This window comes from Melanerpes formicivorus, unplaced genomic scaffold, assembly GCF_026170545.1.
Source record: "Melanerpes formicivorus ecotype bairdi unplaced genomic scaffold, bMelFor1.0.p_v2 SCAF_99, whole genome shotgun sequence".
Taxonomy (NCBI): Eukaryota; Metazoa; Chordata; class Aves; order Piciformes; family Picidae; genus Melanerpes; species Melanerpes formicivorus.
The window spans coordinates 2,171,230-2,185,551 of NW_027142451.1; the positions used below are offsets into that span (position 1 = coordinate 2,171,230).

The following is a 14,322-nucleotide window of genomic DNA, read 5'->3' on the forward strand; positions in this document are numbered from 1 at the left end:
CAGGGCATCTACCGTGTGAACGGAGCCAAATCAAGAGTCGAGAAGCTGTGCCAGGCTTTTGAAAATGGGAAGGATTTGGTTGAGCTCTCTGAACTCTATGCACACGACATCAGCAATGTTCTCAAGCTGTATCTCCGCCAGGTATGTACTCAACAGGTGGAATGGAAAACCAAAGCCATGCAGTATCTTTCTTCAGTGCATAAGGGGGGTGGGGAGAAAGTCCTTTTCTACAGCAGGAGATAAAACGAGTGCCTCGTGTCCCAGCAGTAGGCTTCTTTTACATTGTGTGATAAGCTGTATTCACCAGGGGCCCAGTGCCTCTTCAGATGTTAGTGCTAGGCACTACAGCAAGCTCATGTTGTAGTGGAGATTTCATTTGTAAAACCTTTTTGGCTGCTGGCTGCTTGTTGAAGATATTTCCACATTCCTGCCGTCCCACACAGCTGCCAACAAGTTGCTGTTCATGCTGCTGACAGGGATTCCAGGAAACACTCACAGTGGTCAGGGTGTTGTGTTCATTGTCATAGAATAGTATCATAACATCAGTCAGGGTTGGAAGGGACCACAAGGATCATCAAGTTCCAACCCCCCTGCCATGGGCAGGGACACCCCACACTAGATCAGCCTGGACAGAACCTCAGCCAGCCTGGGCTTAAACACCTCCAGGGACGGCACCCCAACCACCTCCCTGCACAACCCATTCCAGGGCTTCACCACTCTCATGGGGAAGAGCTTCCTCCTCACCTCCAGCCTGAATCTCCCCACCTCCAGCTTCATTCCATTCCCCCTACTCCTAGCACTACCTGAGATCCTGAGCACTCCCTCCCCAGCCTTCCTGTAGCCCCTTTCAGATACTGGAAGACCACAATGAGGTCACCTGGGAGCCTTCTCTTCTCCAGACTGAACAGCCCCAACTCCTTCAGTCTGTCCTCATAGCAGAGGTGCTCCAGCCCTCTGACCATCCTTGTGGCCCTTCTCTGGACACCTTCCAGCCCCTCCAGATCCCTCTTGTCATAGGGGCTCCTCTTGTCATAGGCAGTACTCCAGGTGGGGTCTCCCCAGAGCTGAGCAGAGGGGGAGAATCACCTCCCTTGCCCTGCTGGCCACACTTCTCCTGATGCACCCCAGGATCTGATTGGCTTTCTGGGCTGCAAGTGCACACTGAGAGCTCATGTTGAGCTTCTCCTTCCCCAGCACCCCCAAGTCTCTCTCCTCAGGGCTGCTTTCCAGCCAGTCACTGCCCAGCCTGGATTTGTGCCTGGGGTTGCCTTGACCCAGATGCAGCACCCTGCCCTTGGTCTTGTTGAACCTCATGAGGTTGGCTTGTGCCCACCTCTCCAGCCTGTCCAGGTCCCTCTGGATGGCCTCCCTTCCCTCCAGTGTATCTGCTGATGCTGATACAGCTTGGTGTCATCAGCAAACCTGCTGAGGGTGCATGATTTAGGTTGGAAGGGACCTTAAAGATCGTCTAGTTTCAACCTCTCTGCTATGGACAGAGGCACCGCCTAATAGGTGGAGTTGCTCAAGGCCATGTCCTACCTGATTTTGAGCAATTGCTATGGATGGAGTATCCACAGCCTCTCTGGGCACCTTGTCCCAGTGCCTCACTCAGCCTCGTGGGGAAGAATTTGCTAGTGTCCAATCAAATTCTAGCTTCTTCCAGTTTGGAGCCATTGCCTCTCCTCTTGTCAATACCTGCCTTTGGAAAAAGTCCCTCTCCAGCTGTCCTGTAGGCCCCTTTCAAATACCAGCAGGCTGCTATGTGGTCTATTCAGAGCCTTCTCTTCTCTAGGCTGAACAACCCCAGCTCTTTCAGCTGAGATGTGCTCCATGCCTCTGATCATCTTAGTGACCCTCCTCTGGACCCACTGAAAGAGCTCCATGTCTTGCACTTAGATCTTCAGAGCTGAGCACGCTATTCCCGATGTGGTCTCATGAGAGTGAAGTAGAGGGAGAGAATCACCTTCCTCAGCCTGCTGACCATGTTCCTTTTGATGCAGCCCAGTTGGTCTTCTGGGCTGAAAGCCTGCATTGCTGCCTCATACTAGGCTTCTTATCAACCCACACTCCCAAGGCCTCCTCCTCAGGCCTGCTCTCTATCCATTCCATCCCCAGGCTGTATTTGTGCTTGAGATTGCCCTGACCCAGGTACAGGACCTTGTACTTGGCTGCTTTGAACTTCATGGGGTTGAGAGGTTGGGATTTATGGGGAAGGAGATGTTACTGTGGGGGTCTCCTACAGGCCACCTGACCAGCAGATCCAAGCAGATGAGGCCCGCCACAGGCAAACTGAAGTGGCTTCCAGGTCACAAGCCCTGGTCCTCATGGGTGATTTCAACCACCCTGACATCTGCTGGAGGGACAACACAGCAAGGCACCAGCAATCCAGGATGTTCCTGGACTGCACAGAGGACAACTTCCTCCTCCAAATGGTGGAGGAACCTACAAGAAAAGGTGCTGTGCTGGGCCTTGTTCTCACCAACAGGGAAGGGCTGGTAACCAGTGTGAGGCTCAGAGACAGCCTTGGCTGCAGTGACCATGAAGCAGTTGAATTGAATCTCCTCAGGGCAATCAGGAGGAAGTATTCCAAGCTCACAACCCTAGACTTTAGGCGTGCAGATTTTGATGGCTTCAGGGATCTGCTAGCCACAGTGTCCTGGGACAAAGCCCTGGAGGGAAGAGGGACCCAGGACAGCTGGGCAGTATTCAAGGACCACCTCCTCTGTGTCCAGGAGCTCTGTATACCAACAAAGAGAAAAGCAGGAAAGAATGCTAGGAGGCCTGCCTGGATGGGCAAGGAGCTGCTGGACTTAAAAGGAAACTACAGGAAGTGGAGGGAAGGACAGCTAGAACAGAGGGGCTGTAAGGAAGCTGCCCAGGCAGCAAGAGACCTGGGTAGGAAAGCCAAAGCAGAGTTCGAATTGAATCTAGCCAGGGAGGGTAAAGGGAACATGAAGAATTTCTACAGGTATATGAATGGGAAGAAGAAGACTAGGGAAGGTGTGGGCCCCCTCAGAAAGGAAGCAGGTGAAATGGTCACATCTCCCCAGCCTAACTGCCCCTCTCTGGACACCTTCAAGAGTCTCAATGTCCTTCTGAGGGGCCCAGAACTGGACACAGGACTCAAGGTGTGGCCTAACCAGTGCTGAGCACAGGAGCAGAATGACCTCCTGCTGGCCACACTGTTCCTGATACAGGGCAGGATGCCATTGGCCTTCTTGGCCACCTGGGCACACTGCTGGCTCATGTTCAGCAGCTGTCTATAGAGCGTGTTCTGAAGGGACTGGGGGGGAATGGGCCATCTTTTTCTTTCAAAATGGAGCTTTAAAGCTTCACAGCTGAGTTTCCCAAAAAGATTTCAGCATGTGTCTGAAAACATCAGGCTGGGGTGTTGTGCAGTGAAGTTACTGAGTCACTCTGCAAACCTGCTAACCATGAAAGGAATTCAGAGTTCATGCACCTCCCGTGCATGGTCCTGGCCTGTTCCTGACGCTGGCTGGCAGAGGTGAACATTCCCATCCTGGCATCGTCACCATTAAAAGCTTTGAAAAGATTGCAAAGCTGTCCTCTGCCTGCTGACTGCAGCTAAAAGGTAGCAGATGACCTCCATCACGGGGGGGGAGCTGTTGGAGGCACGGGGCTGTATGTTGAATAGGCTTCAGAAGTTAAAGGGGTCGGCATCAAACAACGTGTTTGCTTCTGGCCTTGCCTCTTCCTCTGTAGCTGCTCTGGTGGCTTCTGGGGCAAACCTGCTGCCTTTAGCTGCAGGAACAGTGCTGGGAACATGCAGTTAAGACACTGAGAATCCAGAGTTACCCTGTATTTGAGAATAACTGCTAAAACTAATCATTTTCAGCTTTAGTCTCCCTGTTCCTTGCTTCTATCTAGCAGATGAGCGGGTCATGTTCCAGGGCTTTGTCTTCTTGGGCAATTTGTTGATTATCATTAACTTTCATTTTCATGCTAAGAGATCATTCCAATCACACTTAAAAATAAATGTTACATGGCCTAAAATCCATTCTTAAGGAAGGGAATAGGACTAGAGGGAAAAAAAAGGTTGCCACATGTGACAGACTATCAGAGACTGGAAAAGTAAACAAAGTGCTCTGTTAGCGTGGCATTTGTGCACATGCAGATCAATCCCTTCCTTGGAATCTGGACCTGCACTGAGCAATGCTCAGTCTTGAAGCAGGAGAGGGCTAGCAAAAGGTCTCAGGAGACAGGGGTGGGAAGCTGGTTATGTTACCTAGGATTAGGTTTGACAATGGTGCTTTGGAACTAATGAAGGAGGAGCAGGCAATGTCATCATCTAAGAAAAGATGATAGCCTGGACAAAGTTGAAGGGAAGAGGAGGAATAGAATAGAATAGAACAGGCAATAGAGGCTTGAGTATGCTTCTGAAATCACAGTCTCAGTGTCACCAATGTTGGAAGAGACCTCGAGGATCATCGAGTCCAACCTGTCACCACAGACCTCAGGACTAGACCATGGCACCAATGCCCTCTTGAACACCCCCAGGGATGGTGACTCCACCACCTTCCTGGGCAGCACATTCCAATGACCAACAACTCTCTCAGTGAAGAACTTTCTCCTCACCTCCAGCCTAAACCTCCCCTGGCACAGCTTGAGACTGTGTCCTCTTGTTCTGGTGCTGGTTGCCTGGGAGAAGAGACCAACCCCTTCCTGGCTACAACCATGTTTCAGGTAGTTGTAGAGGGCAATGAGGTCACCCCTGAGTCTCCTCGAGGCTAAGCAACCCCAGCTCCCTCAGCCTCTCCTCACAGGGCTGTGCTCAAGGCCTCTCCCCAGCCTTGTTGCCCTTCTCTGGACACCTTCAAGTCTCTCAATGTCCTTCTTAAACTGAGGGGCCCAGAACTGGACACAGGCCTCAAGGTGTGGCCTAACCAATGCAGAGTACAGGGGCACAATGACTTCCCTGCTCCTGCTGGCCACACTATTCCTAATGCAGGCCAGGATGCCATTGGCCTTCTTGGCCACCTGGGCACACTGCTGGATCATGTTTAGGCAGCTGTCAATCAACACCCCCAGGTCCCTCTCTGTTTGGCAGCTCTCAGCCACTCTGACCCCAGCCTGTAGCACTGCATGGGGTTGCTGTGGCCAAAGTGCAGCACTCGGCACTTGGACTTGTTGAATGCCATCCCATTGGACTCTGCCCATCTGTCCAGTCGGTCGAGGTCCCTCTGCAGAGCCCTTCTGCCCTCCAGCTGACCAACATCTGCTCCCAACTTTGTGTCATCTGCAATTTTGCTGATGACTGACTCAACCCCCTCATCCAGATCATCAGTGAAGATATTGAAGAGGATGGGGCCCAGCACTGATCCCTGGGGGATGCCACTGGTGACTGGCTGCCAGCTGGCTGTGGCACCACTCACCACCTCTCTCTGGGCTTGGCCCTCCAGCCAGTTCCTAACCCAGCACAGAGTGCTGCTGTCCAAGCCAGGGGCTGACAGTTTAGACAGCAGTTTACTGTGGTGGAAGGTGTCAAAGGCCTAAAGACACTGTTGTTCACTGCAGGTTTGAACCCAAGACCCTGAGACTAAGGGTTGCATGCTCTGCCAGCTGAGCTAACTGCCCTCCCTTTAAATGTTCCTTTCTCCTCAGCTTCCAGAACCCTTGATTTTGTTTCGGCTTTACAATGAGTTCATTGGACTTGCAAAGGAAAGCCAGAGCGTTAATGAGGAATTGGATGCTAAAGAAGCCAGCCCCAAATCGAAGACGAGACAGTCACTCTGCATTGAGCTGAACAGGATCATCATTAAAGTTAAAGATCTTCTGAAGCAGCTGCCCTTACCAAACTACAACACTCTTCAGTACCTTATTGGACACCTTCACAGGTGAGGAAAGACTTTGAATGCAAACTGATCTGGAATAAACCAGCTACCTGCTGCGTGCTGGGAAGCTCCTGTACTCCTCTGATGGCCAGAGGAAGAAGTTGCATGTGCCTTAGAAGCCATTCCTTCTGTTGCCATTTGTTTTTGCAGTGTAAGGAATTCTGAGGTTACAGAAGAATATGACAAGGGAAGAAAGGAGGGAAGGAGCTGACCTCCGTTATTCTTGATTCTTTGCTAGCATTTGGGTCAGCAGGTAGTAACTAGTGGCAGCTTTAGGCCCCCGAGTGTGGTGTCAATCAGGATATGACCCAGGCAGGGCAGTGGTTTGGTGCTGCTAACAGAAAATCAAAACTTGTATCGTGTCTGTTGAAAGGTGGTGGAGTCACCATCCCTGGAGGTGTTCAGGAGGAGACTTGATGGGGTGCTTGGTGCCATGGGTTAGTTGTTTAGGTGGTGTTGGATTGGTTGATGGGTTGGACGCCATGATCTTGAAGGTCTCTTCCAGCCTGGTTTATTCTATGTAATTCTGTGTAATTTGCTGGTGACATTTCACTTGCTTGTCCTCCAAGTGCTGGGTTGTGTGATGCTTATGTGCCAAGCTGATGACTACCAGGAAAAATGGGTAAGGTACCCATAATAACAATGCTTTATCACTCCTGGGAATGAGGGAGACATTCTTCTCTGCAACTCCAGAAACCCCCAACAGCCACAATTAACCAAGCAAGACATAAACATCCTTGTGTGGCAAGCACCTAGCCCAAGCTGCTGTGAAATGCAGTCTGCACTGCAGACCCTGCCTGCCCACCACCTTCATGGTTTCCATTGCCTTTCAGCATCTTTAGCTACAAGATGGTATTTTCATACCTAAAAGCATTTCTGAGGTAGTACACCCCTCTGACTCGTGGGGTTTTGGTTTGGTTCTTGTTCCCCTCTTTGCAGGGTCACAGAGCAGTGTGATGAAAACAAAATGTCAGCCAGCAACCTTGGCATCATATTTGGCCCAACCCTCCTCAGGCCACGTCAGACAGATGCTACGGTTTCTCTGTCGTCACTTGTGGATTACCCCTATCAGGCTCGAGTGGTGGAGCTGCTCATCACCCACTACGAAAAGATATTTGATGTTTCCATGAAGCCACTTCTGAGCACAATTCAGTCTGAGGAAACAGTCAGAGCTGCTGTAACAGCAGAAGAGAGGGAGCCACGCCAGCAGAGGAAGTCCTTAGTTGCAGCCAAAGAAGTGAGTGGCCTCTCCTTGTGCCGCTGTGATGTGCCAGCTAAGCTCCTGTGTCGAAGGGGGCAGCACTCCAGGGCACAGGCTTATTAAGCCCCTGTGGTTTGATGCTGGGGTTCTGTTGGTTGGGGTTTTTGGGTTAGTTGGGTGTTTTTTTTTGGGGGGAGGGGGGTGGTTGAGTGCCTTCCCTCTTGTTCTCATTTACTTTTTGCACTGACTTCTGTCAGCAGGATGTTCTTATATCTCCAAGTGAAAGTAGAGCTTCAGAAACAGCTGCCTTGGTTTTGGATTCAAACACCAGCAGGAATACAAAAGAACAAGCAGATACATCTGTGCCTGGTTAGTGCACTTTTATTTGGTCTGGGGATAGGTGAACAAGCACTGGTGCGTGCATTAGATTATAGGGCACGCAGCTCTTGGGTTCAGACAGAAGCAAGTGATAAAACCTGCTTATCAGTGCTTGGTAGTACTGCTCAGCTGTAAGAGGAACAGCATTAAATCCTTGTGAAGGCTTGCAAGAAACATGTGCTTATGGAATTAGAACTCAAAGTGCTTGATAAGAGAGCAGCACAGTGTTTTGGTTCCTTCCTTTTGGCGAAAGAAGGTAATGATTCTGTGCCCCTGTGCTGTGACTGTAGGCTCTGAAACCTGCTGTGGTGCTGCAAACCAATACCCAGTCATTTAACATGTTCTGACCACTGCTTTCCCAGAGTGTGTATCACTGCTGCTCGTTGGGACTAAACCAGAAGGCCCTGGGAAAAGCAGTCCTCTGACAGAGCCATCAGCTGCCAGCATTCTGGATGTCCATGTTTCTTCTTCAAAAAAGCCAGGTTTGCTCACCTACCTTTAAATATCCTCCACAGTTTCCTTTGTTCTGCTCACCTGCCTGTGCTCCTACAGTGCTTTGTTTTAATGTAGGTATGACTTCAGCTGCTTCACTTAGGAATTGAGACATTGACACAATCCCTTCTACCATACTGGTTTCCAGGTGGTGTCACCAGCTCAGTCGTGCCCTGCACGTTAGCAGTGCGACCTTCTGACACACCTGAAACCTGAAACCACTCAGGGGTGAGAGAGCACCAGCCCAAATGTAGTGCAGTGTCTCTCTGAAGTTCTTCTCCCTAGTCTCTTCCTTGGTGATATCTGTACAGTGTGTGTTTTGCCACTGTTGAAATGCTAATAGAATAGACCAGGTTGGAAGAGGCCTTCGAGATCAAGTCCAACCTATCATCCAACACCACCTAAACAACTAAACCATGGCACCAAGCACCCTATCAAGTCTCCTCCTGAACACCTCCAATGATGGTGACTCCACCACCTCCCCAGGCAGCACATTCCAATGGGCAATCACTCTCTCTGTGTAGAACTTCTTCCTAACATCCAGTCTAAACCTCCCCTGGCACAGCCTGAGACTGTGTCCTCTTGTTCTGGTACTGGCTGCCTGGGAGAAGAGACCAACCCCCTCCTGTCTACAACCTCCCTTAGTTGTAGAGAGCAAGAAGGTCTTCCCTGAGTCTCCTCCAGGTTAAGCAACCCCAGCTCCCTCAGCCTCCCCTCACAGGGCTGTGTTCCAAACCCCTCACCAACTTTGTTGCTCTTCTCTGGACTCGTTCCAGCAACTCAACCTCCTTCCTAAACTGAGGGGCCCAGCACTGGACACAGGACTCAAGGTGTGGCCTAACCAGTGCAGTGGACAGGGGCAGAATGATCTCCCTGCTCCTGCTGGCCACACTGTTCCTGACACAGGCCAGGATGCCATTGGCCTTCTTGGCCACCTGGGCACACTGCAGGCTCCTGTTCAGCCTACCATCGACCAGCACCCCCAGGTCCCTCTCTGCATGGCTGCTCTCAGCCACTCTGACCCCAGCCTGTAGCACTGCATGGGGTTGTTGTGGCCAATGTGCAGAACCTGGCACTTGGATGTGTTCAATCTCCTGCCCTTGGCCTCTGCCCATCTGTCCAGCCTGTCGAGGTCCCTCTGCAAAGCCTCACTACCCTCCAGCAGATCAACTCCTGTAGCGTAGCACAGGCAAGGGATAGCTAAAATGCTCTCCCATTCAAATCCCATCCAGGTGTCAGCAATGGAGGTCATCTTCTGTTAACAGAAGTCTTCCTGATTTGTCTTTGTGTTTGGTACAAAGATCTGCTCACATCTACTTGTGTGTTTCTAGGGGATGCTCTGAGGCCAGCTTCAGAGAGAGACAGCGAATCATCTGTCCGTCTGGGTGAAGAGAGCTGCAAAGTCAATTTGCTTCCCGCGAAGCCTAACCGCCAGCTTACCAAGGTCCCGTTGCGGGTCCCAAGGACGAGGCCCAGCCCTCGCCCTGTGAGCCTGCCTGCACAGCCAGTCGTTCCTGCATCCCTGCTGAACGAAAGAAACTCACGGAACGCAGCAGCAGTAAGCCCAGAGAAGCTTGGCAGGAGCCCCACTATTGAAGAAGTGTCGGAGGTGAGGGCACTCCCTGCTGTCAATGCCTGCTACAGGCTTCCCTGCTACGACAGCCAGGCGCTGCGGAAAACCTGGGACAAGCAGCACAAGCAGGGTGACGCCGCGGCAAGAGCAGCCACGAGCGTGACTAACGCGCCCCAGGAGCACCGGCCGCCGGAGACTGCGACCACGGCTGCCTTGTCTTCCGCCTGCAGCGCTGCCCTTCTTCCTAGTAAGCCATATTCTCTGTCTGCCAGGTCAGGAGGGGCAGCAGTGGAAGGGAATGGTACTGATGCCACTCCTCCTACTGCCTTCAGGGCACCAAGAACATTGCAGCCACCCCCGGAGACGTTTTATAAACCGCCCTGTACCAAAACAAAACCAAACGAGGAGGGCTCCTCTGCTCAAACTTGTGCCCCAGGCAGCACTGGCTCTGGGCTTCACCAGGGCAACACTGTGAAATCAGTGAGGAGCCCCGAGCACAACACACATGAACAAAAACCTAGCTCAGAGGAGAGTCACCCCACAGATCCGAAGCCTGCTTACCAGAGACTGAGACCAAAAAGGATCCAAGAACTGGAGCACAGGGAAGCTCACTTTGTATAGGGTGCAAGTTACTCTTGGACTCTGTGCCATTGGTTGCGTTGCCAGAGGAGGTTTCCCTTTGGCCCTTTTATCCTTTGCCTTCTCTTGAGGAATCCCACCTTTGTGCCATACTTGAGTTATTTTTATATTTGCAGCATTTTAAAACTGGGGGAGGGGAGGGCTGGGGAGTTGTGAAGGAAATAGTCCAATGTTTTGTAATTCAGTAGCTGTCTGTGAAGACTTCCTGCGTTCCCAGCTCACGGGGTCGATGAATGGGACTCTGCATTTCACTGCGTGGAATGGAGCGCTCATCCACAGAGAAACAGCCACTGCACGTGGCAGTGGAAGGAGCCATCTTTCATAGTAGGTGTTACTAAACCTTCCAGTTTTATGTTCACTGTCTCAGCATAAACCAAAGCTTGTGCTTTGCTCTGTAAAAGCATTTGTTTCCTTTTCTAATGTGTATAATTAAAGCTTTGCTCCTGAACAGACAACGTCCTGGCCAGAGGGGCCTGTACTTCTGTACCATATGTGTATATTGTGGGCAGACATGCTGATCTATTTGCCACTCTTCCTGTGTTGTCACTTTAATTTGTGTTGCTGTACAGCAGGGATGCACTTACTGAACTTTAGAAGCAGCGATCAATCCACATCTAGTTTCTGGGGTAGCTTAGCGAGCGGGGCAAATGTGCACAGCCTGCTTTGTTTGGATACCCCTCTGGAGACAGTTGGGTGAGGTGGTGCTGTCTTTCTGGGTGAATGAACAGGCAGTGACTGGCTTGCTGTAGATCAGTTTCACCCTGTGTGACTGAAATGAAGAGCATTGTGTCCAGGTTTGAGTGAAAGAGCTGAAAATAACCCAGAATGTGCATCAGTAGGTGCATCGAATGGCTTTCACTTTGTATTAAACGGTTTCTGTGTGTACACTGTGTTTATATTTGCTTTAAAATACATTAACTTCTTAACACTGGAGTGGCTCCATGGCTTCTCTATCTGCATTTCCTCTAATTTAAAACACAGATGTTTGACCTTTGCAGGAGCACAGGATTCTGCTGTGTCCTTCTCCAAGGACCGGGGAGGGTGGCACAGTTTTCTTGGAGACTGCGACTTGCTTGGCCTACTCTTCCTTGCATACTGCAGAGCATAGTTCTTACAGCTGCTAAGGGAACCAGAAGGCTTCTCAGGGGAGAGGGAAAAGCAGAGAATCACTTTTTTGTTACAACACCAGTATACTTGACTTGCCCACCCCCCTTGCCTTTGCCCTTGTTCCTGAAATGCCCCAAATAAAATCCCACACTGCGTTCAGTGGGTGTTGTCTGACTGAGTTTCCAGAACAGAAGATACTAAACTCCCAGTGCTGAGCTTCCACTCCCATGGCACATTCCCATGGAAGCATGACTTGCAGCCTCTGCAGAGGTGATGCTAGCAGCTCTTTCTTTAAGCAGCTGCCTCCTGCCATAGAAAAGCTGAAGATGTCAGATGCTGCTGTCTGCCCAAACTGGTATTGTGAGCTGCATAATAGAGGAGGGATAAAGGCTTCTTCCACCTAGGTGGGAGTTTGTTCCACTTGTGGAATCCTCCCCCTGTTCTCAAAGACTGGTTCATGAGCAGATACAGCATTGGTGACACCTTATGGGCATTACAGCAGAAGCTTACAGCACAGCTTATATAGATTAGGGTCACAAGGCAGCAAAAGAATTTGTGAGCTGCTATGGAATCTATTGCCTTGCTATATTTCAGTGTTCTGGCATACACCTGGAACTGACCTGACCTTCCAACCCTGACTGATGCTGTGCTATGCTATGACCTCTCAGCTTAAGGAAGACAGGGACCTGTTGACAAGAGTACAGAAGAGGGTCACAAAGATGATCAGAGGAATGGAGCACCTCTCCTATGAAGTCAGGCTGAGAGGAGTTAAGAGTTGTTCAAGTGGGACAAAAAGTGGTCTGGGGAGACTCAGTAGCAGCCTCCTAGTATTTAAAAGGGACCTACAAGAAAGCTGGAGAGAGACTTTTTAAAGGGTCCTGCAGTGGTAGGGCAAGAGGTAATGGCTTCAGGTCAAAAGAGGGTAAAATTAAATGAGGTGTTAGGAAGAAGTTCTTCACTGTGAAAACAGTGAAAGAACAGATTTCCCAGAGAGTCTGTGGATGCCCTGTCTGTGGGAAGCATGGCCAGGTTGGATGGGGCTTTGAGCAGTGGAAGGGGTCCCTGCCCATGGGCAAGGCAGTTGGTACAAGATGATCTTTTAGGTCCCATCCAACCCAAACTCTTCTATGGTTCTGTGGATATGCTAATGGCTTAAGGAACTTTATTGAGCTCTGTGTAGATGGCTGGAGAGTCTCCAGTACTTTTCAGAGCAGGCTGCTGAGATGGAGAATGACAACAGCATGTCCTGAACAGTGAGAAACAGGTGAGTGCTTCTTAACCAAATCTAACACTGCTTACTGCTGGTTGTTACCCTGTTATTTATGCAGCATCTACTTCCATGGAAGGCTTCTTCTGCTTCACATTTGGTTCGGGTTTTGTTCAATGTTCCTCACAGCCAGGCAGCTACAGGTATGCTCTGTGATGAGTGGGAGAGCACAGCAGCCTGCTGCAGGCCAGTGTGTATGGGTGAGGAGGTGTCTCATAAACCCATATTATTGCATGAAAAAAGGACCAGCTGGTCACCAGCTGGTGAATTAATGCACTCCCTGCTTTAGAATGCCTCTGACTTCTGTTGTCCAGTACCAGTGAAGAAGCAAACGCACTGCTTTTGAAATGGAAAGAGTCGACCCTGCTACCCACCTTGGTGACGGCAGCAAGACCGGTGGAGGGGGATGTGGGGGTGGGCAGAGGTTTCTTCCAGAACTTTGCAGGCTGACCCGTGGAGGATGCAGCCTGCTTGGGGCCGGGAAGCAGAGGCTGAAGGGCCTGTGTGTGACTTCTTCATTTGTAAATGGCTGTAAACCTTTGCATCTTGGTGTGCGCCAGCAGGACAGCCCTGAGGAGCTTGGCGGCGGCTGCTGGACTGCCCTGTGCCACAGCAGAGCTTTTAGGCCGGTGGTTTTCTTCTTGACTGGAAGTGTTCCTGATGGTCCCTATTGTTTGTCGGCTCTGATGCAGCTCTCCTGAGGGCTTGTCTGAAATTGCTTCACCTCCAGGCATTTGCAGCAGCCCCTCCCGCCTGCCTCAGGTGCATACAAAGTGCCAGCACCTGCGGCTTGTGCTCTGGGGTGGCGACCTTCGTCTGTCAGATTCTCTGCGCGATTCTGTTTTCTGAAGTCGCAGTGCGCTGCCTCATTCATCCCTCTTAAAGCTTTGGCCGCGTACCGACTTCCCTAAGCTGCTGACCTAATTAGTCATGACAGGTGTTTGTTTAGCAGGGCCCCTAATGCCACCAGAACTCCTGTTCTGGGGCCATCTTCTCCAGTCCGGGGTGTGCTGAGTTCTGCAGAAACGCCATCGTACCCCCCAGCCTCCTGGCACGGCTTTGCCGTGCATGCCCTGCTCAGCTGGGCTCTTTGGGAGCGTTTTTATTCCGGACTCCTTAAACTCGCAGAGTAAGCTGTCCTGTGCCGAGCAGGGGATTAAAACAATCTCCTTACAACCGCGCGGTGTTATTCTGCAGGCACTGCACCTAAGAGACGTGTTTCTTTGCAGCCCAGCTGAGCGTGCTTCGGCAGCCCTCTCTTCCCACAGCCCAGCGGTGCTCACATGTGGTAAGCTTCTGGGGTAAGTTTTCTGATGTTTTTTTCTTCTTGTCTTTAAGAAGTCCACGTTTTGCTTGCAAATCTGTGAGTTCTTTAGCTTCTGCAGCACAGCAGAGGCCTGACGGGCCAAAGGGCTCTGCTGATACTGGGGACTTGGTTTAGTGATGATCTTGAAGGTCTCTTCCAACCTGGTCTATTCTAGTCTAGTCTAGTCTAGTCTATTCTAGTTCAGAGCACCTCTCAACTTTACTAAAAGTGATTCCTCTCTCGACTGCTGCACTTAGAATAGAATAGAATAAACCAGGTTGGAAGAGACCTTTGAGATCATCGAGTCCAACCTATCATCCAACACCATCTAATCAACTAAACCATGGCACTAAGCACCCCATCCAGTCTCTTCCTAAACACCTCCAGTGATGGTGACTCCACCACCTCCCTGGGCAGCACATTCCAATGGCCAATCACCCTTTCTGTGAAGAACTTCTTCCTCACCTCCAGCCTAAACCTCCCCTGGCACAGCTTGAGACTGTGTCC

At 50.8% G+C, this 14,322-nt stretch overlaps 2 protein-coding genes across 9 annotated transcripts in view; both read left to right on the forward strand.

Annotated features, from left to right (window-relative positions):
• The window catches only part of ARHGAP29 (Rho GTPase activating protein 29), a 76,493-nt gene extending 65,430 nt beyond the window's left edge, over positions 1-11,063 (forward strand). For 3 of the 4 annotated variants that reach the window (XM_068166294.1, XM_068166296.1, XM_068166297.1), the window contains 6 exons: positions 4-141; positions 5,623-5,855; positions 6,792-7,089; positions 7,311-7,422; positions 7,794-7,913; positions 9,255-11,063. In XM_068166294.1, coding sequence (XP_068022395.1) covers positions 4-141; positions 5,623-5,855; positions 6,792-7,089; positions 7,311-7,422; positions 7,794-7,913; positions 9,255-10,117 — 1,764 coding nt within the window. In that variant the 3' untranslated portion in view covers positions 10,118-11,063. The remainder of the gene's footprint in view (positions 1-3; positions 142-5,622; positions 5,856-6,791; positions 7,090-7,310; positions 7,423-7,793; positions 7,914-9,254) is intronic. The other variant, XM_068166295.1, reaches the window with a different exon arrangement.
• Positions 11,064-13,711: 2,648 nt separating this feature from the next.
• ABCA4 (ATP binding cassette subfamily A member 4) overlaps positions 13,712-14,322 on the forward strand; it is a 119,549-nt gene continuing 118,938 nt past the window's right edge. For 4 of the 5 annotated variants that reach the window (XM_068166229.1, XM_068166232.1, XM_068166231.1 and 1 more), the window contains exon 1: positions 13,712-13,797. The gene's annotated coding sequence lies outside the window, so the exon portion shown is untranslated. Of the gene's footprint in view, positions 13,811-14,322 lie in introns of all 5 variants that reach the window. The other variant, XM_068166230.1, reaches the window with a different exon arrangement.